Source organism: Bombina bombina, chromosome 6, assembly GCF_027579735.1.
Source record: "Bombina bombina isolate aBomBom1 chromosome 6, aBomBom1.pri, whole genome shotgun sequence".
In the NCBI taxonomy this organism is placed as follows: domain Eukaryota; kingdom Metazoa; phylum Chordata; class Amphibia; order Anura; family Bombinatoridae; genus Bombina; species Bombina bombina.
Window position 1 is genome coordinate 862,022,141 of NC_069504.1, and position 25,037 is coordinate 862,047,177.

At 40.4% G+C, this 25,037-nt stretch overlaps 1 protein-coding gene across 1 annotated transcript in view; it reads right to left on the reverse strand.

The window, feature by feature from the left end:
• DNAH2 (dynein axonemal heavy chain 2) overlaps positions 1-25,037 on the reverse strand; it is a 456,831-nt gene that overhangs the window by 149,506 nt on the left and 282,288 nt on the right. The window contains exons 35-41 of the mRNA XM_053719507.1: positions 18,804-18,993; positions 18,526-18,706; positions 18,174-18,301; positions 17,561-17,713; positions 17,327-17,452; positions 16,976-17,194; positions 3,500-3,617 (exon numbers count right to left, since the gene is read on the reverse strand). Coding sequence (XP_053575482.1) covers positions 3,500-3,617; positions 16,976-17,194; positions 17,327-17,452; positions 17,561-17,713; positions 18,174-18,301; positions 18,526-18,706; positions 18,804-18,993 — 1,115 coding nt within the window. The remainder of the gene's footprint in view (positions 1-3,499; positions 3,618-16,975; positions 17,195-17,326; positions 17,453-17,560; positions 17,714-18,173; positions 18,302-18,525; positions 18,707-18,803; positions 18,994-25,037) is intronic.

Below are 25,037 nucleotides of genomic sequence, written 5' to 3' on the forward strand. Positions count from 1 at the left end.
GAGTAGAGGAAGGTCACGTGACCGCACTGAGTAAGAATCTGCGCCACAGACAAAAAGAACAAAAAAACGGCGCAAACTAACTGAATATCCGGACAAAATAAAAAGCATCTTAATTATGTTTAAACACTGAAGCATACTTTCCTTCATATAAAATAAATAATATTAACCCTCTCATGCCAGCCTTTTAACATATACTTAGGTATATAAGTTAACACCCCTTAGCAGATGCAGTGCCCTAAAATCTCTTTAAAATATATCTCTGTCTACAGAGATATATTGTGCCCCAATAAATATCCACAGGGGAATTAACCCCTAGAATGCTGTTCCTTCCTCACCTAGAAAGGAAGCACTTACCTGTGGATCCAGCTGCAGAGCCGGTAACATTTTCTAAGGTGTGAAGGGTTCACCAACTTCTGACAGGGACCTGTAGAAAAAGAAAAACAGAGTAACCAACCCTGGTTTTCTATAAAAGGGGTAGCATTGATGTTAGAATTTAAGCAAGGATCACCTTGCCGCCTTCTAACTACTAAAAGCCACCATTACTCTTACTAAAGAGAATTACATGGACACAGCATAGCCCCAATCCTTGCTTACAGGGAAAAGTACCCATAAAAGGATTAAATATCTTCAGACACCATATTTGCACATCCTCCCGATGAACAAGGCAAAGAATGACTGGGGATTATGGGTAATGGGAGTGACACTTAACAGCTCTGCTGGGGTGTTCTTTGCCTCCTCCTGCTGGCCAGGAGTTGAATTCCCACTATTGAATGGATTTGTGGACTCTCTATGTTATTGGAAAGAAAAGTAAATTGTAAAGTTTTTTTTTTTTTAATTGCATGCCCTATCTGAATCATGAAAGTTTAATTTTGACTAGACTGTTCCTTTAAATGCCACATACTCAGTACAGTAAAGATAGTGAAGAGACTGCATGCTCTTTAATTATTTGCAAAAGGCACAAAGGTAGTGCATGTAGATGACCAGGCCACAGGCTACACAATGGTATAGAGGGTAATCAAGGTTTAAAACATTGGTGCATGTGTGTTTTCAGCAATGAAGGGTCGAAACCACTGCTGCAAGTGTTTCTGGCAACCAAACGGTTTAATTTGTTATGCAGTAGTGATTTAAACTAGTGACTGCCCTACGTTCCAGCTGATTGCCTTATATACCTGACAATTAAAAGGTTAAATCACTGTTGTGTTTGTGTTACTGGAAACTGCTGTTATGTTTTTGGCAACTAATAGGTTAAATTACCAACTATTGGGGGGCGTGTCCGAACCGTGACTCTATACAGTCGCACTTTTCCTGAGCTCTTACAGAGATCTTGATACCCGCCGGTAAAAAAGAAATCTTACAGCAAGGATTTATAGCCATCTGTTCACTTGAACAAATCTGCTAGTCAGCACTTGAACTTTGGGGAAATTTGTGCTGTATTCGTGAAGTTTGAGCCCAGCATCGGACGAAGGAGGCCTAGAGCGGCGGCTCATACATAGGCAGCGCCACCCCCCTCGAGGACTCGAGGGTTCCTGCCTTAACTGGGGTTCCATAAATCTTGCCTGTCCTACATAACCCCCTGCAGCACTATACTAGCTAAAAAGTGTCCGACGTACAGAATACACTGTTACTAATAATTTCTCATCCACCATAGCAAAGATGGCTGCCGCACAGGAGATAGGTCTGCAAACACGCATTGACCACAGCATAGAAAAGCTAGAACGCTGCTTCCAAACCCTGTTAGCGGGGGCTCCATGGGACTTTTTCATGCGGGCCTATCAAGGGCAACATCAGCTCAATCAGCCTGATATCAGCACCAGCGCAGATCCTAGCCAAGATGTATCTGAGGTTGCCGTGCCTCCTTTGATACCCACACGCACAGTAAGACCTCTGCGCCCTGCACCACAATTGATAAGCCACATGGCGGGAGTCGGTGAGAAGGACGGCTTAGACTATGCGGGCGATACCGTACTTCCGACTGGGAAAATAACTGATACCGCAGTGATTAGCAGCATTTACGCAACAAAATGGACGGCAGCTGGTGCGGATCTGGAGCTCCTAATGCCGGATGGGATCTCGACAGGGTCCATGTCGGTGCGGGGGACCGGGGGGGACTCCCGTGCTGTCCTGTGCTCCAGGATGACCTCCACTCCAGCAAGCCCTCCCAAACTAAATAATTCTGGGCTCTTAATTATTTGGACAGACTCTGCCGCTCTGCCCCAACCTGGAAAATCGAAAGTGGATGTCAACTCAAAAATTACCTCCTCAGGCCGCCGCCATATTTGTGGCTCAGGTGATCGGGACTGGGATGTTGGGACAGTGTTTTCTCTTGTGGACTGTGTGTTGGAACTTGGTCCTGAAACTTAGTATAAGCTCTCTTCTGGCCGGAGCCGGAGCCGGGGAAGGGGTTATACTCTGCCTCAAGGGGCACAGGGACCCGTTCTTGACTACAGAGGTTATGGTTTCAATGTTTAGTTTATTGTGTTTGCTCACGTTATATTGTGTTCTTTACATTTACTACACTCACATTTTAAATAAGTGCATTGTATATTTGCGCCTAATCTTGTATAGTTGACACTGCTACTTTTATAAAGTCCTTAATCTCCTCTGTATGTTTTCTGGGGGTTTAGTGGGGGGCCCTTGGGAAACATCCTACAATATATAATTAAAATAAGGGCTTTTAGATCCAAAGTGTTGCACTGTCCACAAGTAATTAGAGTAATAGAACAATTATTCATCTATCTCATTCATATATATACGAAAATCCATAGAGTATAGCAGCTGTCACCCAACACACGGCCTATAACGCACTTTAATAGGGGTGCGGCGCGGCACGGTATGTCCCCCTTGAAAATGTGCTGATACTAACTGCTATCCCCGAGATATTAGAGGCATATTTGGATATCTATTGCTACTGCAACCCAATATGCAGGGCCTGATTTTAATTTTAATTTCAATTGTGCTAATGGTTATACACAACATAGGAGTTCCCAGTTAAGGCTCATGCATCTTCCATTTTCTTATTTAAAGACAGGAATGTCATTACAGCAATATTAGTTCAGAGATGCATTTTTTTTTTATTTTTTTTTCTCTTTCTGTTTTTCGTTTCTTTCTTCTAACCCCCTATAATGTATTGTTGTCATATCTGAGATCCAAGAGTGATCTATTAAGTTAAGATAAGGGGAGAAAATGTGGGGGAAAGCTTCTCTATCTTAGGTGCATTGTAACTCCTCAAATATGTAATGTATATAAGTATTGATGATTGTAACATGCATCTTATGTTTGTAAAACAATTTTTTTACCCTCAATAAAAATATTTAAAATAAAAAATAAAAAAAAAATTACCAACTATTGATGGGAAGAGCCTAAATTGTTAAATTGTTGTTCCTGTTTAAATAATACAATCTGTAAATATGAGGTTATATATATATCAATATATGTAGGTTACAATCACATTGTACACCTAGGTTTACTAATTGCAGATAATGGATTTGCTGATTGATACCTGCACATGCTGCCCTCATCAGACTTGATAGGATTCCATCTGTCCACTCATTAGTTGTGAGGTCGTATTCACCGTACAACTCACCCAGTGACACTGCTTTGGGGTTTAGTGGACAATCCTGAAACATTTTAAATTTAGCAACCATTATAAATCAAATACAAGATAAATATTTATATAAAGGCAGTCATTGTTTTCCTTGTTGTATTTTACAATGTTTATTTGTTGTGTGCTTTCTGGTAGTTTAAAGGGACGCTGTAAAGCAAACAATGACATTGTCAAGTTTGTTAGATTATGTAATTTCTGCATTGCTGACCCTTGTTTACTAAGGGCCAGGTTACAAGTTAAGATAAAAAAAATTAAATCAGTGTGGGACCCTACTATCACTCTAGTGTTATCCATAATGCTTGCGCAAAAGTTATTTATGTCAGATATTGCGGACTCCACAAAGCTGTTTTAGAGCGATTATGTCTTTCTGGTAGCATGGATGTCGAAAAACATTCTAGTATGCTTCTTAAAGGGACAATAAACAAAAAAAAGAATGTTACAAAATTCTACACTGTGCAGAATTATGTAACATTAGTTTATTTTTTATTTTTTTAGTTTTAAAAGTTTCTTTATTTGGTATTAATCACATTATTAACAAAACTGTCTATGTTCAAACAATAATAAGATAGTGATCCACATACATGCAGTACAATTATTCAATTCAGGCATTAAGTACAATAGTGAACAACCATCCCACGTCCGTGGGTCTTATTCTGTATTTAGGTTTCTGATGCAATGTCCGTCTTTTGGAAAGTTCAGAGTATAATCACTCCGGGGAATAACCCCGAAAAATCCTCCATCCTAGGTAATAGCATATTATAACAAACTACTGCTAACAATAAACATCGCACTCTCAATCTGAGTTTATGGTTTATGTTTAATGGTCAACATGTGAAGTGTGCGTCATTATGTAGACATATTTTGAATGCCTATTTGATATGTTGCCTCCACATTTCTACCATAAGCTCATGTGTCTCTATGGTGCCTGCCTTTAAATGATGATATCTCTATAATTGCAATAGGTTGTCTACCTGCGCCCTCCACTCAAATACTGTGGGCACTGTTGTTGTTTTCCAATATTTTGGAATTAGTGTTTTGGCACTGTTAATTAACACTGTCAACAAAGTCCTGGCTATACTATTATCAATTTTGGGAACTGCCATGTAGAAAAGGATCAGTGGGTCGTTGGGTAACTGTCTCCCTATTACGTCGGAAATTTGTTTTAGTTTTTCCACCCAGTAAGTGTCTAATCTGTCACATTTCCACCAAATATGTGTAGGATTCCCCACCTCTCCACATCCTCTCCAACACTTATTACTTGCTGTCTTATATATTTTATGTAATCTACTGGGAGTAAGGTACCACCTTGTAAGAAATTTATAATTTGTTTCTAGTATCCTTGTGGAGATTGAGGATTTTTTAGTGGCTAGAAAGGCTCTTTGCCACTCTTTTAGAGGTATAGTTATTCCCATTTCTTTTTCCCACGCTATGTATGTTGGGAGCTGTTGTTTGCCTTCAGGAAGTAGTTGCTTATACAATATGGATATAGTATGCCTGGGTGTAGTTTTCAGTTGACATAAATTTTCGAAAGGTGTTAACCGTCTTGTCAGTTGCTGTTTACAGGGATGTGTGTCTATATAGTGTCTTATTTGCGCATATGAGTACCAGTTCAGGTGTATGTCGGGGTGACTTTCTTTAATGTCTTCTAGAGCCCTCATTTTTCCATCTTGATAAAATACCGCCATAATTCTATTTTTTATATGGTCTCCATGTTCTATGTGGGTGTCTTTGAAGTTCCAGGGTAGTGAGGTGTTATTGCACAAGGGAGTCATTGGGGAGTGTGGGCTTGATATGTTTGTGGATGTGCTCATCAATTTATCCCATGTAGCAAACAGTTCCATCATTATTGGGTATTGTTGTATTATAGCTGGTCTTTGTTTTGTGGGTAACCATGCCAACATGCCTGCATTGCCGAGCTGTAGGATTTGTCTATCCAATTGGGCCCATTGTTTGTACGGATTATTTGTGCATAAATCTATTAACCTACTTTGTAAGTGTGTATATTAGGTACTCCCAATCCTCCCTGCGCCCTAGGTAAGTACATTGTCTGCTTCGATATCCGCGGCCTAATTCCCTGCCATATAAATTGTTCTATCAAAGATTGAATACGATTTATGTATTTATTTGGTAATTGAATAGGGGTGGTCTGTAATAGATATAGAATCCTGGGAAGGACATTCATCTTTACTACATTTATTCTTCCTACCCATGAGATAGATTTGTTTTTCCAGCTGGAGAGATCAGCAGCTAAATTCTCCTCTAGTTTTTTATAATTGGCCTGGAATATGACCTGTGGGTCCGGTGCCAGGTAAATACCCAAGTATTTAAGTTTCAAATTTTGTCTTTTTAGGAGGCAGCCCATAGTTAATTGTTTTAATGTCTCATCCTCGTATGTTATGTTTAGCATTTCAGATTTGGTGTTGTTCACTAAGAAGTTGGATACCTCCCCAAACTCCCGAAACCCTTCCATTGCCTCTGGTAAGGATGTCTCTATATTGGTGAGTATAAGAAGGACGTCGTCTGCATATAATGCTAACTTGTGTTCGCTGTTACCAACCAGGACCCCCGATATCTATTTGTTGTTTCTAATTTTCTGTGCCAAGGCTTCTATAGTTAGGGCAAAGAGCACTGGGGAAAGTGGGCACCCCTGCCTTGTCCCATTGCCTATGCGAAAACTGTCTGATAAGAGGCCGTTCACCCTTACTTTTGCTGTAGGGGATGTGTATAAAGAAAATACTTGTGCTATAAATTTATCGCCAAATTTCATTTTATTCATGACCGCTTTTAGAAATTGCCAATTCACCCTATCAAACGCTTTTTCAGCGTCTGTGGAGACTATTACTGTCGGTATCTTATTGTTTTGAACATGGACTATTATCTGGAGTGTTTTTAATGTGTTATCCCGCGCCTCTCTTCCCGGGACAAATCCTACCTGATCCGTGTTGATCAGCTTGGGTAGATATTGGTTAATTCTATTTGCCAGAATTTTGGCAAATATCTTTATATCCGAGTTCAAGAGTGATATCGGGCGGAATTGCTCTGGTCTGTCTGGTTGTTTTCCCGGCTTCGGTAAAACAGTTATATGGGCCTCTAGCATATTTTCTGAAAACCCTATGGTGGGGGAGAATGAGTTAAACATTTTTCCCAGGGGTATTACCAGGTGATCTATATATTTTTTGTAGTATTTCATACTAAATCCGTCTGGTCCCGGGCTTTTCCCAGCTGGCATATCCTGAATTGCTTTTTTAATTTCATCTATCATGATAGGGGAATCTAATTTATCCGCCTCCTCCCCTTCTAGTGTGGGAAGATTTAGCTCCTTTAAGTATGACTCTGTTGAATGGCATGTGGCTGCATCTTTTATGTTATAAAGTGTCGAATAGTATTGCCGGAAGACCTCCGCAATACTCTTACTATCCCTGTGTATGCTGCCTTGAGTGTCTGAGATAGTGTGCACATATGTATTAAGTTGTCTCCTCTTGCATGCCTTTGCCAATGAGGTCCCTGCCTTGTATTGCACGTCGAAGTATTTCTGTTTTAGTAGTGCGGATTTAAGTTGGTGTTCCTTAATAAGGTGATTTTATGTAACATTAGATTTTATGTTAACTGTCCCTTTAAGTCATTCTAACACTATACTTCCACTCAGCTAATTGTGGGTTTTTTTTCTTTGCAATACAACTTCCATATCTGTTTAGTTGTACATATTAGATTTGATATCTTGGACTGCATTCTAGCATTACACTTAAAGTGATAGTAAACCCTGGTGTTTTTGAAACACTAGGATTTACCAGTGCCACAAATAAAGGAACTTTCAGCATGAAGTATTTTATACTTTCAAAAATGCTAAGATTTACCATCACTTTAACCAGCTACTTGTTATGTGCAAGAAATAAGCGCATTACTAGCACTTTGCATTTTCCACTGAATATATAGGGAGCTCTACATATGTATCACACTTTTAAAAATGACATGGTAAAACAAGTTAACCCCACAATCTGTAATACCATCTTGTAATGCCAAATTTAGTGCTATTAATTGCGTCATGCCAAGCTCAAATTAGAGCAACTTGCAATCTGTAGCTTTCCCGCAAGAAGCCATAAGCACTCAATATGTGCCGAATCTGATTGGCTGACAACTTCTGTACTATGAACGTGTCTTTAACTGTGGGTTTAACCCCTTTCTACAGTTTAAATAAACATAGTAAGCTAGGATCATTAATGCAAAAAATAACTATTTACAGCATGTCAATTTTATATTAGAATATTCCTTCAAAAAATAAACAGCTTTAAAGGGATATGAAACCCAAAATTTTTCTTTGATGATTCAGAGCATGCGATTTTGAACAACTTTCTAATTAACTTCTATATAAAATTTTTATTAGTTCTCCAGGTATCTTTTTTGGTAAATCGCCATAGAACAGGGTAACAAGTTATTGAGCTGGTTGTTCGTTGAGTGCACTTCTCTCTGTGTGTATTATGTCTCCCTAAGTTAAAAAGGGGCAACCAGACATGGACTCCTTGCTCAGTGTGTTTAGAGGAATATGGCTACACCTCACTGATGAAGGCTTAAACAATCGTATGGGATTTCCGTGTTCCTTGTTCAGAGAGGAATTGTCTGGTATTTCAGCTCTGGACTGACCGTTATAGGTGGGATCAGACTGATATACTACAGGAGAGTTCTAATCTGTGAAAAGCATTACTGGGCTAAAAAGAAGTTGCACCCAGGTGGTAAATTTAACAAGTTATTGAGCTGGTTGTTCATTCCTAGGAGTGTGCTTCTCTCTGTGTGTATCTTTTGTTGAAAAACAGGGATGTATGTTTAGGAGCCAGTCCATTTCTGGAGCACTATATGGCAGGAGTTTTGCAACATTGTTATCCATTTGCAAGAGAACTAGATGGAATGTAGTGCTCCAAATGCCTACCTAGGTATCACTTCAACACAGAATATCAAAAGAGCAAAGCAAATCTGATAATAGAAGTAAATTGGAAACTTTTTTTAAAATTGTATGCTCTGTCTGAATCACAAAAGGAAATGTTTGGGTTGCATATCCCTTTAACCTAGTCTTTTTCACACACAAATGTATACATTTTTAATGTTTAAATATTGCTCTTTAATATGCATAACAGAAAATGTATTCAGTTTAATGCTTCTATTTATGATCATTTTCAAACATTTTTTAATCTCAGAATGGCACTTTAGCACTTATAAAATCAAGGGCTGGATTACCTGTGGTCCCAATTGATAGTACAGGGTGCACTGCTTTATCTTGCGCTCGGTCCTGCACGCATAATAACACACAATCTGGTACGGCAAGTTGATGGTAAACACGTTAACCAGAGAATCTTAACACAATTGATAGTACAGGGTGCACTGCTTTATCTTGCGCTTGGTCCTACACGCATAATAACACACAATCTGGTACGGCAAGTTGATGGTAAACACGTTAACCAGAGAATCTTAACACAATTGATAGTACAGGGTGCACTGCTTTATCTTGCGCTCGGTCCTGCACGCATAATAACACACAATCTGGTATGGCAAGTTGATGGTAAAAACGTTAACCAGAGAATCTTAACACAATTGATAGTACAGGGTGCACTGCTTTATCTTGCGCTCGGTCCTGCACGCATAATAACACACAGTCTGGTATGCCAAGTTGATGGTAAACACGTTAACCAGAGAATCTTAACACAATTGATATTTTTAGTGCCGCATATTCTTTAAATGTATAGCACACAGAGCGCTATTAGTGGTGAAATAAGTGTTGTGCTCAGGCACATTACAAAGTACCATGGTAAATTCATGTGGTTTTGGAGAGCTGAAGTAAAGCATCATCACTTAATACTTTACATAATAATACACATGAAAATAATATAAAGGTTTATTACTGAAAAAAAAAGGCTTTAAAATGGAATTAAAAGGATATGGCAAAGTGCAAAACTGAGAAGGGTTTAAAGGTGTATATGTGTGTGTGTCCCATTCAAACTATTCCAAAATCCAAACTATTCCAAAATCCAAACCTTTTCCGGTCCCAAGCAGTTTGGATAAAGGGTTTTCTACCTGTGTGTGTATATGTCTATACGTGTATATGTATGTTTACCTATTTAAGGGCTAGATAATAAGTGGAGCACTCATTTATTGCGCACCCGTTAACGGGAAAGTAGCAATTAGCATTCCGAAAATAAACTAGAGATCAGATCTCTGGTTCATTTTCAAAATGTGTCCCAATTGCCCCCAAAATACATTGTACTGTAGTTTTACAAAATAAAAAAAACAGAATTTATGTTTACCTGATAAATTACTTTCTCCAACGGTGTGTCCGGTCCACGGCGTCATCCTTACTTGTGGGATATTCTCTTCCCCAACAGGAAATGGCAAAGAGCCCAGCAAAGCTGGTCACATGATCCCTCCTAGGCTCCGCCTACCCCAGTCATTCGACCGACGTTAAGGAGGAATATTTGCATAGGAGAAACCATATGGTACCGTGGTGACTGTAGTTAAAGAAAATAAATTATCAGACCTGATTAAAAAAACCAGGGCGGGCCGTGGACCGGACACACCGTTGGAGAAAGTAATTTATCAGGTAAACATAAATTCTGTTTTCTCCAACATAGGTGTGTCCGGTCCACGGCGTCATCCTTACTTGTGGGAACCAATACCAAAGCTTTAGGACACGGATGAAGGGAGGGAGCAAATCAGGTCACCTAAATGGAAGGCACCACGGCTTGCAAAACCTTTCTCCCAAAAATAGCCTCAGAAGAAGCAAAAGTATCAAACTTGTAAAATTTGGTAAAAGTGTGCAGTGAAGACCAAGTCGCTGCCCTACATATCTGATCAACAGAAGCCTCGTTCTTGAAGGCCCATGTGGAAGCCACAGCCCTAGTGGAATGAGCTGTGATTCTTTCGGGAGGCTGCCGTCCGGCAGTCTCGTAAGCCAATCTGATGATGCTTTTAATCCAAAAAGAGAGAGAGGTAGAAGTTGCTTTTTGACCTCTCCTTTTACCAGAATAAACAACAAACAAGGAAGATGTTTGTCTAAAATCCTTTGTAGCATCTAAATAGAATTTTAGAGCGCGAACAACATCCAAATTGTGCAACAAACGTTCCTTCTTTGAAACTGGTTTCGGACACAGAGAAGGTACGATAATCTCCTGGTTAATGTTTTTGTTAGAAACAACTTTTGGAAGAAAACCAGGTTTAGTACGTAAAACCACCTTATCTGCATGGAACACCAGATAAGGAGGAGAACACTGCAGAGCAGATAATTCTGAAACTCTTCTGGCAGAAGAAATTGCAACTAAAAACAAAACTTTCCAAGATAATAACTTAATATCAACGGAATGCAAGGGTTCAAACGGAACCCCCTGAAGAACTGAAAGAACTAAATTGAGACTCCAAGGAGGAGTCAAAGGTTTGTAAACAGGCTTAATTCTAACCAGAGCCTGAACAAAGGCTTGAACATCTGGCACAGCAGCCAGTCTTTTGTGAAGTAACACCGACAAGGCAGAAATCTGTCCCTTCAGGGAACTTGCAGATAATCCTTTTTCCAATCCTTCTTGAAGGAAGGATAGAATCCTAGGAATCTTAACCTTGTCCCAAGAGAATCCTTTAGATTCACACCAACAGATATATTTTTTCCAAATTTTGTGGTAAATCTTTCTAGTTACAGGCTTTCTGGCCTGAACAAGAGTATCAATAACAGAATCTGAGAACCCTCGCTTCGATAAAATCAAGCGTTCAATCTCCAAGCAGTCAGCTGGAGTGAAACCAGATTCGGATGTTCGAACGGACCCTGAACAAGAAGGTCTCGTCTCAAAGGTAGCTTCCAAGGTGGAGCCGATGACATATTCACCAGATCTGCATACCAAGTCCTGCGTGGCCACGCAGGAGCTATCAAGATCACCGACGCCCTCTCCTGATTGATCCTGGCTACCAGCCTGGGGATGAGAGGAAACGGCGGGAACACATAAGCTAGTTTGAAGGTCCAAGGTGCTACTAGTGCATCCACTAGAGCCGCCTTGGGATCCCTGGATCTGGACCCGTAGCAAGGAACTTTGAAGTTCTGACGAGAGGCCATCAGATCCATGTCTGGAATGCCCCACAGCTGAGTGACTTGGGCAAAGATTTCCGGATGGAGTTCCCACTCCCCCGGATGCAATGTCTGACGACTCAGAAAATCCGCTTCCCAATTTTCCACTCCTGGGATGTGGATAGCAGACAGGTGGCAGGAGTGAGACTCCGCCCATAGAATGATTTTGGTCACTTCTTCCATCGCTAGGGAACTCCTTGTTCCCCCCTGATGGTTGATGTACGCAACAGTTGTCATGTTGTCTGATTGAAACCGTATGAACTTGGCCCTCGCTAGCTGAGGCCAAGCCTTGAGAGCATTGAATATCGCTCTCAGTTCCAGAATATTTATCGGTAGAAGAGATTCTTCCCGAGACCAAAGACCCTGAGCTTTCAGGGATCCCCAGACCGCGCCCCAGCCCATCAGACTGGCGTCGGTCGTGACAATGACCCACTCTGGTCTGCGGAATGTCATCCCTTGTGACAGGTTGTCCAGGGACAGCCACCAACGGAGTGAGTCTCTGGTCCTCTGATTTACTTGTATCTTCGGAGACAAGTCTGTATAGTCCCCATTCCACTGACTGAGCATGCACAGTTGTAATGGTCTTAGATGAATGCGCGCAAAAGGAACTATGTCCATTGCCGCTACCATCAACCCGATCACTTCCATGCACTGAGCTATGGAAGGAAGAGGAACGGAATGAAGTATCCGACAAGAGTCTAGAAGCTTTGTTTTTCTGGCTTCTGTCAGAAAAATCCTTATTTCTAAGGAGTCTATTATTGTTCCCAAGAAGGGAACCCTTGTTGACGGGGATAGAGAACTCTTTTCCACGTTCACTTTCCACCCGTGAGATCTGAGAAAGGCCAGGACAATGTCCGTGTGAGCCTTTGCTTGAGGAAGGGACGACGCTTGAATCAGAATGTCGTCCAAGTAAGGTACTACAGCAATGCCCCTTGGTCTTAGCACAGCTAGAAGGGACCCTAGTACCTTTGTGAAAATCCTTGGAGCAGTGGCTAATCCGAAAGGAAGCGCCACGAACTGGTAATGTTTGTCCAGGAATGCGAACCTTAGGAACCGATGATGTTCCTTGTGGATAGGAATATGTAGATACGCATCCTTTAAATCCACCGTGGTCATGAATTGACCTTCCTGGATGGAAGGAAGAATAGTTCGAATGGTTTCCATCTTGAACGATGGAACCTTGAGAAACTTGTTTAAGATCTTGAGATCTAAGATTGGTCTGAACGTTCCCTCTTTTTTGGGAACTATGAACAGATTGGAGTAGAACCCCATCCCTTGTTCTCTTAATGGAACAGGATGAATCACTCCCATTTTTAACAGGTCTTCTACACAATGTAAGAATGCCTGTCTTTTTATGTGGTCTGAAGACAACTGAGACCTGTGGAACCTCCCCCTTGGGGGAAGTCCCTTGAATTCCAGAAGATAACCTTGGGAGACTATTTCTAGCGCCCAAGGATCCAGAACATCTCTTGCCCAAGCCTGAGCGAAGAGAGAGAGTCTGCCCCCCACCAGATCCGGTCCCGGATCGGGGGCCAACATTTCATGCTGTCTTGGTAGCAGTGGCAGGTTTCTTGGCCTGCTTTCCCTTGTTCCAGCCTTGCATTGGTCTCCAAGCTGGCTTGGCTTGAGAAGTATTACCCTCTTGCTTAGAGGACGTAGCACCTTGGGCTGGTCCGTTTCTACGAAAGGGACGAAAATTAGGTTTATTTTTTGCCTTGAAAGGCCGATCCTGAGGAAGGGCATGGCCCTTACCCCCAGTGATATCAGAGATAATCTCTTTCAAGTCAGGGCCAAACAGCGTTTTCCCCTTGAAAGGAATGTTAAGTAGCTTGTTCTTGGAAGACGCATCAGCCGACCAAGATTTCAACCAAAGCGCTCTGCGCGCCACGATAGCAAACCCAGAATTCTTAGCCGCTAACCTAGCCAATTGCAAAGTGGCGTCTAGGGTGAAAGAATTAGCCAATTTGAGAGCATTGATTCTGTCCATAATCTCCTCCAAAGGAGGAGAATCACTATCGACCGCTCTTATCAGATCATCGAACCAGAAACATGCGGCTGTAGCGACAGGGACAATGCATGAAATTGGTTGTAGAAGGTAACCTTGCTGAACAAACATCTTTTTAAGCAAACCTTCTAATTTTTTATCCATAGGATCTTTGAAAGCACAACTATCCTCTATGGGTATAGTGGTGCGTTTGTTTAAAGTGGAAACCGCTCCCTCGACCTTGGGGACTGTCTGCCATAAGTCCTTTCTGGGGTCGACCATAGGAAACAATTTTTTAAATATGGGGGGAGGGACGAAAGGAATACCGGGCCTTTCCCATTCTTTATTAACAATGTCCGCCACCCGCTTGGGTATAGGAAAAGCTTCTGGGAGCCCCGGCACCTCTAGGAACTTGTCCATTTTACAAAGTTTCTCTGGGATGACCAACTTGTCACAATCATCCAGAGTGGATAATACCTCCTTAAGCAGAATGCGGAGATGTTCCAACTTAAATTTAAATGCAATCACATCAGGTTCAGCCTGTTGAGAAATGTTCCCTGAATCAGTAATTTCTCCCTCAGCCAAAACCTCCCTGGCCCCATCAGACTGGGTTAGGGGCCCTTCAGAAATATTAATATCAGCGTCGTCATGCTCTTCAGTATCTAAAACAGAGCAGCCGCGCTTACGCTGATAAGTGTTCATTTTGGCTAAAATGTTTTTGACAGAATTATCCATTACAGCCGTTAATTGTTGCATAGTAAGGAGTATTGGCGCGCTAGATGTACTAGGGGCCTCCTGAGTGGGCAAGACTCGTGTAGACGAAGGAGGGAATGATGCAGTACCATGCTTACTCCCCTCACTTGAGGAATCATCTTGGGCATCATTATCATTATCACATAAATCACATTTATTTAAATGAATAGGAATTCTGGCTTCCCCACATTCAGAACACAGTCTATCTGGTAGTTCAGACATGTTAAAGCAGGCATAAACTTGATAACAAAGTACAAAAAACGTTTTAAAATAAAACCGTTACTGTCACTTTAAATTTTAAACTGAACACACTTTATTACTGCAATTGCGAAAAAACATGAAGGAATTGTTCAAAATTCACCAAATTTTCACCACAGTGTCTTAAAGCCTTAAAAGTATTGCACACCAAATTTGGAAGCTTTAACCCTTAAAATAACGGAACCGGAGCCGTTTTGAACTTTAACCCCTTTACAGTCCCTGGTATCTGCTTTGCTGAGACCCAACCAAGCCCAAAGGGGAATACGATACCAAATGACGCCTTCAGAAAGTCTTTTCTAAGTATCAGAGCTCCTCTCACATGCGACTGCATGCCATGCCTCTCAAAAACAAGTGCGCCACACCGGCGCGAAAATGAGGCTCTGCTTATGCTTTGGGAAAGCCCCTAAGAATAAGGTGTCTAAAACAGTGCCTGCCGATAGTATTATATCAAAATACCCAGATAAAATGATTCCTCAAGGCTAAATATGTGTTGATAATGAATCGATTTAGCCCAGAAAAAGTCTACAGTTTTAATAAGCCCTTGTGAAGCCCTTATTTACGATCGTAATAAACATGGCTTACCGGATCCCATAGGGAAAATGACAGCTTCCAGCATTACATCGTCTTGTTAGAATGTGTCATACCTCAAGCAGCAAGAGACTGCACACTGTTCCCCCAACTGAAGTTAATTGCTCTCAACAGTCCTGTGTGGAACAGCCATGGATTTTAGTGACGGTTGCTAAAATCATTTTCCTCATACAAACAGAAATCTTCATCTCTTTTCTGTTTCTGAGTAAATAGTACATACCAGCACTATTTCAAAATAACAAACTCTTGATTGAATAATAAAAACTACAGTTAAACACTAAAAAACTCTAAGCCATCTCCGTGGAGATGTTGCCTGTACAACGGCAAAGAGAATGACTGGGGTAGGCGGAGCCTAGGAGGGATCATGTGACCAGCTTTGCTGGGCTCTTTGCCATTTCCTGTTGGGGAAGAGAATATCCCACAAGTAAGGATGACGCCGTGGACCGGACACACCTATGTTGGAGAAAGAGTAGCATTTTTATTTTTTAAAATAATAAGTGCACGAAGCAGTTTTTAGGGCTTAAAGTAAGGGGATGTGAGGTGTTAGAAAAAAAACGGCACTAAAAAGTGATTTTGCATAGCGGTCTATGGGAACTGTGTGCTCTCTATAAATATATATGTATAGGCTTATATACATATATATTTATGTGTTAATATGTGTATCATTACATTAGCACTATTTTTTTCAGCTACACTTGTAATCTGGCCCCAAATCAATTACAATATTGCATTTAATGCGTAGTACCTTTATAGAAATTTACGCCTGGAGTGTAGTGGGTGGGGTTATTATTGAGCCCAGCACCCCAGGAGGCTCAATGTAGTTAAGGATAAATGTCCATGTAATTTTGATGAAGGATTCTGACATGGCCTTAACATTTATATAATGTCATACAGAAGTGAATCCCCTTTTACATGACAAATAACAGATATTTTTACCATTAGAAAAGGCTTCCTGCTATATAACCTAGTAGATGCCTGAAGAAATGGCCAGTAGGCTGAGAAACGCGTAGGGTATTGCACACCTATGCACATTCAAGTGCACAGATTTTAATAAACTGTGTGTTTTTTACATCACTTCGTTTGTCTGATCTTTAAGATCACAAGACTTTATAGGTTGTCAAGGTCGAGTGTCACGATCGACAATCAGCTGCACAATAGATGTTTCAGCTGTGGAAACAGAAAGCATTTAAGTCTATCTTCCCATCGCTGATCCAGAGAACGGGAGACCAGCGAGCTGGGGCGCTGTGAGACTGCCTCTAACAGCACGTTTGGGTGCTACAACTCTTGTGAGTAGATTGGGAGCGGGGGAGCGTATATTTGGGCAAGGATTGCTCACCTGGTTGATACGCACAAGGAAGCTCGTCTCTTTTTTCTGTTTTTCAGACTGTGTCATTTTGTATTCATCACGGATTTGGGTGATTGGAGAGAGATATCCCTAAAGACTATTATTCAAACACTTATTTCTTGTTTACTGCTCCAAAGAAAGCTTTTAGGGGTCATGGAAGAAATAGTAAACTTTTTAAAATATTTTAGAGGTCAATATTACATTATAAAACAGTAAGCCTTTGAACTGTGTTGGATATATTTAGAGGGAGGAACTTAGCCTGCAATTTTGCAGTGGAGCTCAGTGGTTTCTAGTTACACCCCTGTGTATCTCATATCACTGAGCACACAGATTACAGAAAAACTAGTCTCTTACCCGCACAATATTGTAGTTGCTATCACCACTACGGTGGAGGGCAGAAAGGGCACTCTGCAGACAGCGCCAAGTAGTGGACTTTCCACTGCAAGTCCTGCCAACAATCATGCAGGAGTGGCGCGAGGACTTGGTCTCATATAACTGTATGATTTTTGTCAAAGTGAATGGGGTATTCTGCATGCCAGAAAGCTTGAGTTCCTGTTCAATCTGCTCGCGGAGCTAAAAAAAAAAAAGAAGGAAATAGTAATAATTTTTAACAAGTAAGTGAAGTAGCAATGGGACAGCTGATTTGCAAACAATTTCACACATTAACAATGTTGCACATTCACACATTTATAAAACTACAACTACCTTGCCATAGTCAGCAGAAGGGGTGTCAATGCCTGGGAATAGATCCTGCATTATGCCACTGAACAAAGGAAGATCCACTGAGGTGAGCTTAGCTATATTCATATCCTTCATAGACATGATGAGAACCTGTGAAATGAGGACAAATAAATGCTGTTAAGCCTTTAAATTGATACAGCATGGGCCTGTATTTTATTATGCTGGTTTAGATGCGCTAATTCCCCTTATCCTTCTTACCTCTTCATCAGACAGATCAGGCCTCATCCTGCGTTTCCTCCCAGCATACCTCAGAAGTGACGTCAGAGCTCTCAAACCAAAATCATAATGGTCTTGTTTAGAGAGCTGCTGTACGGCCAATGAGTACAGAGTATATACTTTTTTAGCCAGGAGCTACAAGGTAAAAACATGTGAAAATGTTACACTCAAAAATATCTTGAGTAGTTATATAGACACTTTCTATATGAAGAATGGAGAGTTTTACCTGGAGATTGAAGATATTATTTCAAATGTCAAGAATACTTTTCTAAACTACTATAGGTTAACATTGCTATGTGACTAAAAGTCCAGACCTTACATTACATGTTAATAATAAAAACAAAAAAGCGCATTCTTTTTAATTTATTGTTTGCCAAAATATTTTGCTTTCAGACAGCCTTGGCAGATTTGTCAATATGTTGAGAGCTCCTATAGTATTATTAGATACCTTCAACACCCTTATATGCCATAAATATAACAATCTGCTACATAATGGAAAACTAACTAATAAAAAATAAATAAAACACAAATTAAAAGCTGTAGTCTGCATGCAATTGAGTTCCCTAGATTGTGCCTAAATATCATTTGCAATCACCTTGCAGTTGTTAAATCCCTCTCCAAAGAGTATGATCTCAGCAATGAGAGTTGAGTCTGGTACCACCATGGAGATGGGTCTGAACATGGATTTGAGATTATCAGGAAGCTCAGTTCGCCCTGCATAGCCTACAAACACAAGAGCAATGCTATGTCAAACATGAGATCTTATTCACAAAAACATAAACAACTGTGAATGACCTATATCAAGAAGGTAGCTAAAACTCATTAAAAGATGGATTGCAGCTGATGTGTGGAGAAGGCCACTTGTGGGGAAGAATATGCCATTAGAAGAAGATATGAATCATTGTAAAAGAAGATACATTCCTTATAGCATAGACGGTTCTCCCTACCTGGGTTCATAGTTATGAAGATACCACAAGACCACACCAAGTTGATCTCACGTCCCTCAAACAAAAATTGTGGGTGGCCAGCAGAAAGGGCAGATAGGATGGACAGGATCTGCTGGGCTACCACTGACAGAACTTCAATGTTTATGCGGTTAAACTCATCAAAGCATCCCCATGCACCAGTCTGTGAAATGGAAATGACAGGGATACAATACCTACTGTAAACAAGGGGAGTAACTCTTGATACACAAGCAGCACATGGAGGTTATATTAGTCTTTACCTGAGCCAAGCCAGAGAACATTCTCCCCATTGATTTATAATCCAGCCCTTCTGAACAGTTTACCACAATCACATACATTCCTAGAGCTTTTCCAAGATCCTTCACTGTCTCTGTCTTGCCAGTGCCTGCTGGACCCTTCGGAGAGCCACCACGATGCAAGTGCAAAGCTGTGGTGAGGGTCATGTAGCACCTGAATCAATGACAAATGAACACTGTGCCAATGCAGGTAAACACTAAACATACACATACAATGGTTAATATACTATGTGCAGTTGTTAATAAAGACATATTTTGCATCACAGCCTCAGAGTGACCTGGATTCATTGACACTCTAAGGTTGCTGCAAGATCCCTCATGGAATTCAATAAAGGGATTTTTTTCTTTGACTGCTCTATTTCTGACTCAGGTTCATTCTTTATATTTCTCAATGAAGAGAAACAAATTAAGTGCAATGTAGTACACAATAATTTTCACATTTGTATATTACAGTGCTGTTAGAAATATAAAATCTCTGATTTTGTTGTATATTGTCCACTACATAAAATGGGTTTGATAGTTTTACAAAGTGGGCTTCAAAAGTGCTTAGGGTAGGGGTTGAAATTTTATCTCAGCTTTTATCATATTCATTAAGCCCAAATATCTTGTACATTTTTAACACTGTCTCAAAATATGAAACAAACTGTTCAAAAAAGAAAGGTATTAAAAACTAGAAAATAATACAAGTGCTAAGAATAAGCATCAGTGAATGTTTCTGCACATTTGATAAAAATAAAGAATACTGGGTCCTTTTGATCATTTAAAGCCTGCCTTTCTTATCTTTTCTGAACGGTAATGGTAGAAAAAAAAATCATAATATTTGTTCATTGGCATCCTCTGATTCAGCTGAGACCAAACATTAGATATGTACATTCAGCAGTTTCATTGGTATAACAGAACTGCCCAAAGTAGAAAATCCAAGGTATTGATCTAGCCCATTTTTGTATACTTTATACCACAATTTTTGCGATTGTATAAAAACAAGACATTGTTAACTTTTTCAAAACCTTTGGGTCTTCTTAATGAAATTATTTACACATAACTACTGCAGTCAGAAGAACAATGGTTGTAAAAGCTTCTCTGTGATACCCTTTATTTAGAAATTGCAGCCATGAATGGCTTTGTCATTGTTTTTTGTTAATTAGTAGGCACCTGATTGCAGAGGCACACCAAACTGCTAAAGTTCCAGGCTGTGAAGGGGCTAATCTGTTAACTATTAATGGTAAAATTTGCTGTAGTGTATGGATTACCCTTCCAACTGACACCTCCCACTCCCTGATCCCCTCAAACGGCTCTGTTTCCTCCACCCCCCTTCCCCCCACTGATCAGCACCATCTTAGCTACTGGCAGTTTAGGGCTTTGTTTTTTTAATATTTAAGAGTTTGTTTATTTTCTGTAGTGTAGGGATCCTTCATCACCATCCAACCTCCCTAACCCCCTAAACAGCTCTCTAGTCCTCCACCCTCCCACTGTTTCCTGACAATTTTGTTACTGGCAGCTAATCTATTTATTATATTTTTACAACCAATATTTTTTCAGTAATGTAGAGACCCATCCTCCCCTCTCACCTGCCAAACCATTTTTTCCATTTGCACCATTTTTTAAAGGGACACTCAAGTCAAAATAAACTTTTATGATTCAGAAAGAGAATGACGTTTTAAGACACTTTCCAATTTACTTCCATTATAATATTTTGCACACTTTCTGGGGAACAAGCTCCTACTGAGCATGTGCATAAGCTCACAGGGTACACGTATACTAGTCTGTGATTGGCTGATGTCTGTCACATAATACAGGGGGCCGAAAAATGGGAGAATAATACATTTTCCAGAAAAAAAATCTTATGCTTATTTGAAATTCAGAGTATGCATACACTGTCGGCATTTATCATTGCTCTTGGGAACTGCTGGTGCAACGCCGCCCCCTGCAGATTCCGCTAGCAGGGGGTGTAAATCAACTCGATCGTATTGGATCGGGTTGATTTCTGACGAAGTCTGTCCGCCACCTCAGAGCAGGCGGACAGGTTATAGAGCAGCGGTCATTAGAACACAGGGCTTCAAGATCCATACGGAGCTTGATAAATATGCCCCTAGGAGTTAGCTAAACACATCATGTGAGCCAATAACTAGAGGCATTTATGTGCAGTACCAGCGACCAATCAGCAGCTAGCTCCCTGTAGTGCATTGCTGCTCCTGAGCCTACCTAGTAATGCTTTCAACAAATAATAGCAGGTGAACAAAGCAAATTAAATAATAGAAGTCAATTGTAAAGTTGTTTAAAACAACATCCTCTATTTGAATAACGAAAGTTTAATTTTGACTTTACTGTCCCTTTAACTATATGCACTTGCAATACTTGACCCTGTGACATCATTCTAAGAAATCAGAATATTAGATGAGTAGCAACATATAGAGTTGTACAGCCCAGAGGGAGAAACATCTAACAATCGAATAATGCATCTTTTATTCATATTCCCCCATTGTCTCCTGGGCTAAAACGTAAAAAAAATACCACATCTGCTGAGCTTGCTTTGCTAATAGCTATTGTATGTTCCATTGTCTTAAGAAATCTTTACAAAGTAAAAGGATTTACATTAGATCTCTTCTGATGCTGTGCTCATGTATAAGAGTCTGAACTCTCCGCTGTTTATTGGGACTTAAGTGTGTTAGAGCATTTTATTTTTTTTTCCAACAAGCTTTATTGTAAATAGAAAGAAGATAAAAAGTACAATGTTTACAAAAGCCGTTGCAACAACCCGGCTTGCAAAAGGACATGTAGTTATCTAAGACAATATAAACAGGCAATCATGCTGGAACAGTCCTTATGTTCAGATCTCAAAAGTCCATATTATCGTACACGGTTAAGCTTTCAACAAATCCAAAAGTCTGCTGGTGTTTTCAATTTTAACAAAATAACAATACAATACAATAAACATCAATAAACATCGCCGCACAGCGAGAGACACTCTATTACTACTGTTGGTTAAATGAATGACCGACAGTTTATGTGGGAAGATCTGCCCTGAAGGGCATCCATCTATGAGGCATAACTTACAGGAGCACTACACCACCACATGTCACAGTAGGGTATGTTTATTCTACGTTACAAAGTCATATAGTCATATAGCAGGCCACCTCGTGAGTTAGTAGACCTCTACCTTGTGTTAGCAGCTTTTAACCCTGTGAATTGTTTGCCGGAAGCGTAGGTGATATGTAAAGTTGGGCTCCAGTGGGTCCCCTGCCTTTGCAAGTGTGAGGGTATATGTCATGAATGCATTGGGGGAGGAATTATACCGACACGGTGGGTTGGGGTGGCGTCTCAACGTCAGGGTGGGTATATGTCTCCCAGTGAAATAACATAGAACAGTAAAAATCTAGTCTATTAGTTTTGTGGTAGTGAAATTTTTCTAGGGATAAAAGAAGTGTAACATTTTGTATCCATTCTGACTTGGAAGGAATGTTACTTTACTTCCATAATCTGGGGATTAATTGCTTGGCGCTACTAAGCATGATGTATAGTAAAACAGTTTTGTACTTGCATTTAATCTTGGGCAGTTTGTGAAAACAGCATTGTCAAGGGGTCCAAAGGGATAGACTGTGAGAGAACTTTTTGAATCTCCCCATGGACACCTCTCCAATATGGTTGGAGCAGGGGGCAATCCCACCAGATATGACAAAGGGTACCAGGCTGCTTGCAGCCTCTCCAACAGAGGGGGTCAGTTTGTGGATAGATCTTAGCTAGCCTGCTGGGATACAAATACCACCTCCCCAGCAATTTCATGTTGGTCTCTGTAATACTCATTGAAGAGGGCGCCTTACCCATTTGCTGGAATATGGTGTCCCAAGTCTTTAAAGGGATAGTCTGGCCCAACTCGGTTTCCCAAGCTTTAGTGTATGGCGGGAGGCTTTTAGAGTGTACTGTAGTTAGAATTTTATAGATTGCAGAAAGTATGCCTGTCGACGCCTGCGGGGACCAACATAGCGTCTCATAGGGAGTTAGACTACGCACAAAGTGGGACTTGTTTCTATGGCTGGAAAGGAAATGAGAGAGTTGCAAGTATTCTAGCCATCTGGCGAAAAATGGGATGTTTTTATCAACTAACGCAGCTTTAAATAGAATAGCCCCATTCTCTATGACCAGACAACAAGGTAGGCCTGCTGAGATAGAGTAGAAATCTCCTGTCCAGCAATGTTTCAGCGGTGGGAAATCATTGTTGTGAAGTAAGGGAGTTAACGAAGAAGGGATTGACGAGATACCCCTCTGGGTACTAGCGAGGCAATCCCATGTATGGAGTGTGGCAGATACCAACGTAGGAGTGTGTGATGGTGTATTCCTGTGGTGCTTAGAGGTCCAGCAGAGTGCCCCCAAACTTTTAGTACCCACTAGGTCGTGTTTAAGTTTCACCCATTCTTTATCCTTAGTGTTTTTACACCAATCTACTATTCTAGTCAATTGCGCCGCCTGATGATAAAACAGAAGATTGGGTACTCCCAGGCCTCCTCTATCCCTATTTCTATAAAGTGTGGACTTAGACAATCTAGGGTGTTTATGCGCCCAAATAAAGTCATTTACAAGCGCCTGTGCAGTACCTATAAATTCGGAGGAGAGTTGGATAGGGACAGTCTGAAACAGATAAAGGAAGCGGGGCAAAATGCTCATCTTGAAAGCCTGTATCCTCCCCAACCAAGACAGACATTTGCTCCGCCAGGCCAACAGGTCAGTTTTAACGATTTAAGAAGGTTCTGGTAGTTCATTTGGAGTAGGGAGTCCCTGGAAAGCGACATCTGTATCCCCAAATACTAGAGTCTTTTATTTTAACGCTAATGCTTGGAAAGAACTGTGCGTTTAAGTCATGCAAATGTTGTTAAACACATAGCTGAAGTCAGCTCCAGGACTGCAATGCACTACTGGGATCTAGTTGAATACATCTGGTGAGTGAATGGCAAGATGCATATGTGGGTACCATTTATTCCAAATAGATTAAAATGATTGTTAAAGTTAACTCTGATATGATTGTAACAGTGCAATACAACATCTGAAGCTCTGCCAACACCATAACCCCGAAACGCGTTCACAAGCATTTTAATCTATTTGCAATAAAGGATATTTTTATTTAAAAGAGACATAAAACCCAAAATGTTTAAACAACTTTCCAATTTACTTACTTTACTTACTATTATCAATTCTGCTTCCTTCCTGTGATACCCTTTATTGAAGGAGCAGCAATGCACGACTGAGAGCTAGCTGAACACATTGGTAAGAAATGATAAAAGGCATATATATGCAGCCACCAATCAGAAGCTAGTTCTTAGCTCCTGAGCCTACCTAGGTATGCATTTCAATAAAGGATACCAAGAGAACTAAGCAAATGAGATAATAGAAGTAAATTGGAAAGTTGGTTAGCATTGTATGCTCTACCTGAATCATGAAGGAAAAAATTGGGGTTTCATATCCCTCTAAGTGTGTAAATGGTCCACTTAGAACTTTTGCTTCTATACAACGTTGGCAGAATTGGGACCTGCCACATCATGTTATCCACCTCAGCAACATGAGTGAGAAAGAAACACTGTACAACGGTCTCTTTGTATTGCACTCGGTGTCTGCGGTATTTTCGGGCTATCCCAATTTTTTTTTTTAACTGTATCGACTCTACTGTCCACATGAAAGGCTCCTTAGATTTACAGAGGGACATAAATACATTTATTGCTGGCACTGCATATATATTGTTAGAGTTAAACGGATGTAATGTGATGCACAGAGTTTGACTTCATGTCCTGCTCAAGTAAGGTAAATAAAATCACATTTAGAAAGGGATCTGTATTATTCATAAATGTGTGTAGACAAAAATACCCAGCTAGCTCCCAGTAGTGCATTGCTGCTCCTGAGATTACATAGGTATGTTTTACAACAAAGGATACAAAGAGAACAAAGTAAATTTGATAACATAAGGAAATTGAAAAGTCTCTTAAAATGATATGCTCTATATGAACCATTAAAGTTTAATTTTGATTTTGTGTCCCTTTAAACATGCTAAGGAGTATCAGAAGTACAACAGTTGAAAGCAACTGTCACTGAACTTCATCCATTATATCCAAGGATAACTTTATAGTATTTTATATTATCCAGACATATTTCCCCATTAAATAAAAAACAAACAAAAGCAAAACAAAACCTCCCAAAAACGATTCTTTGCTATTT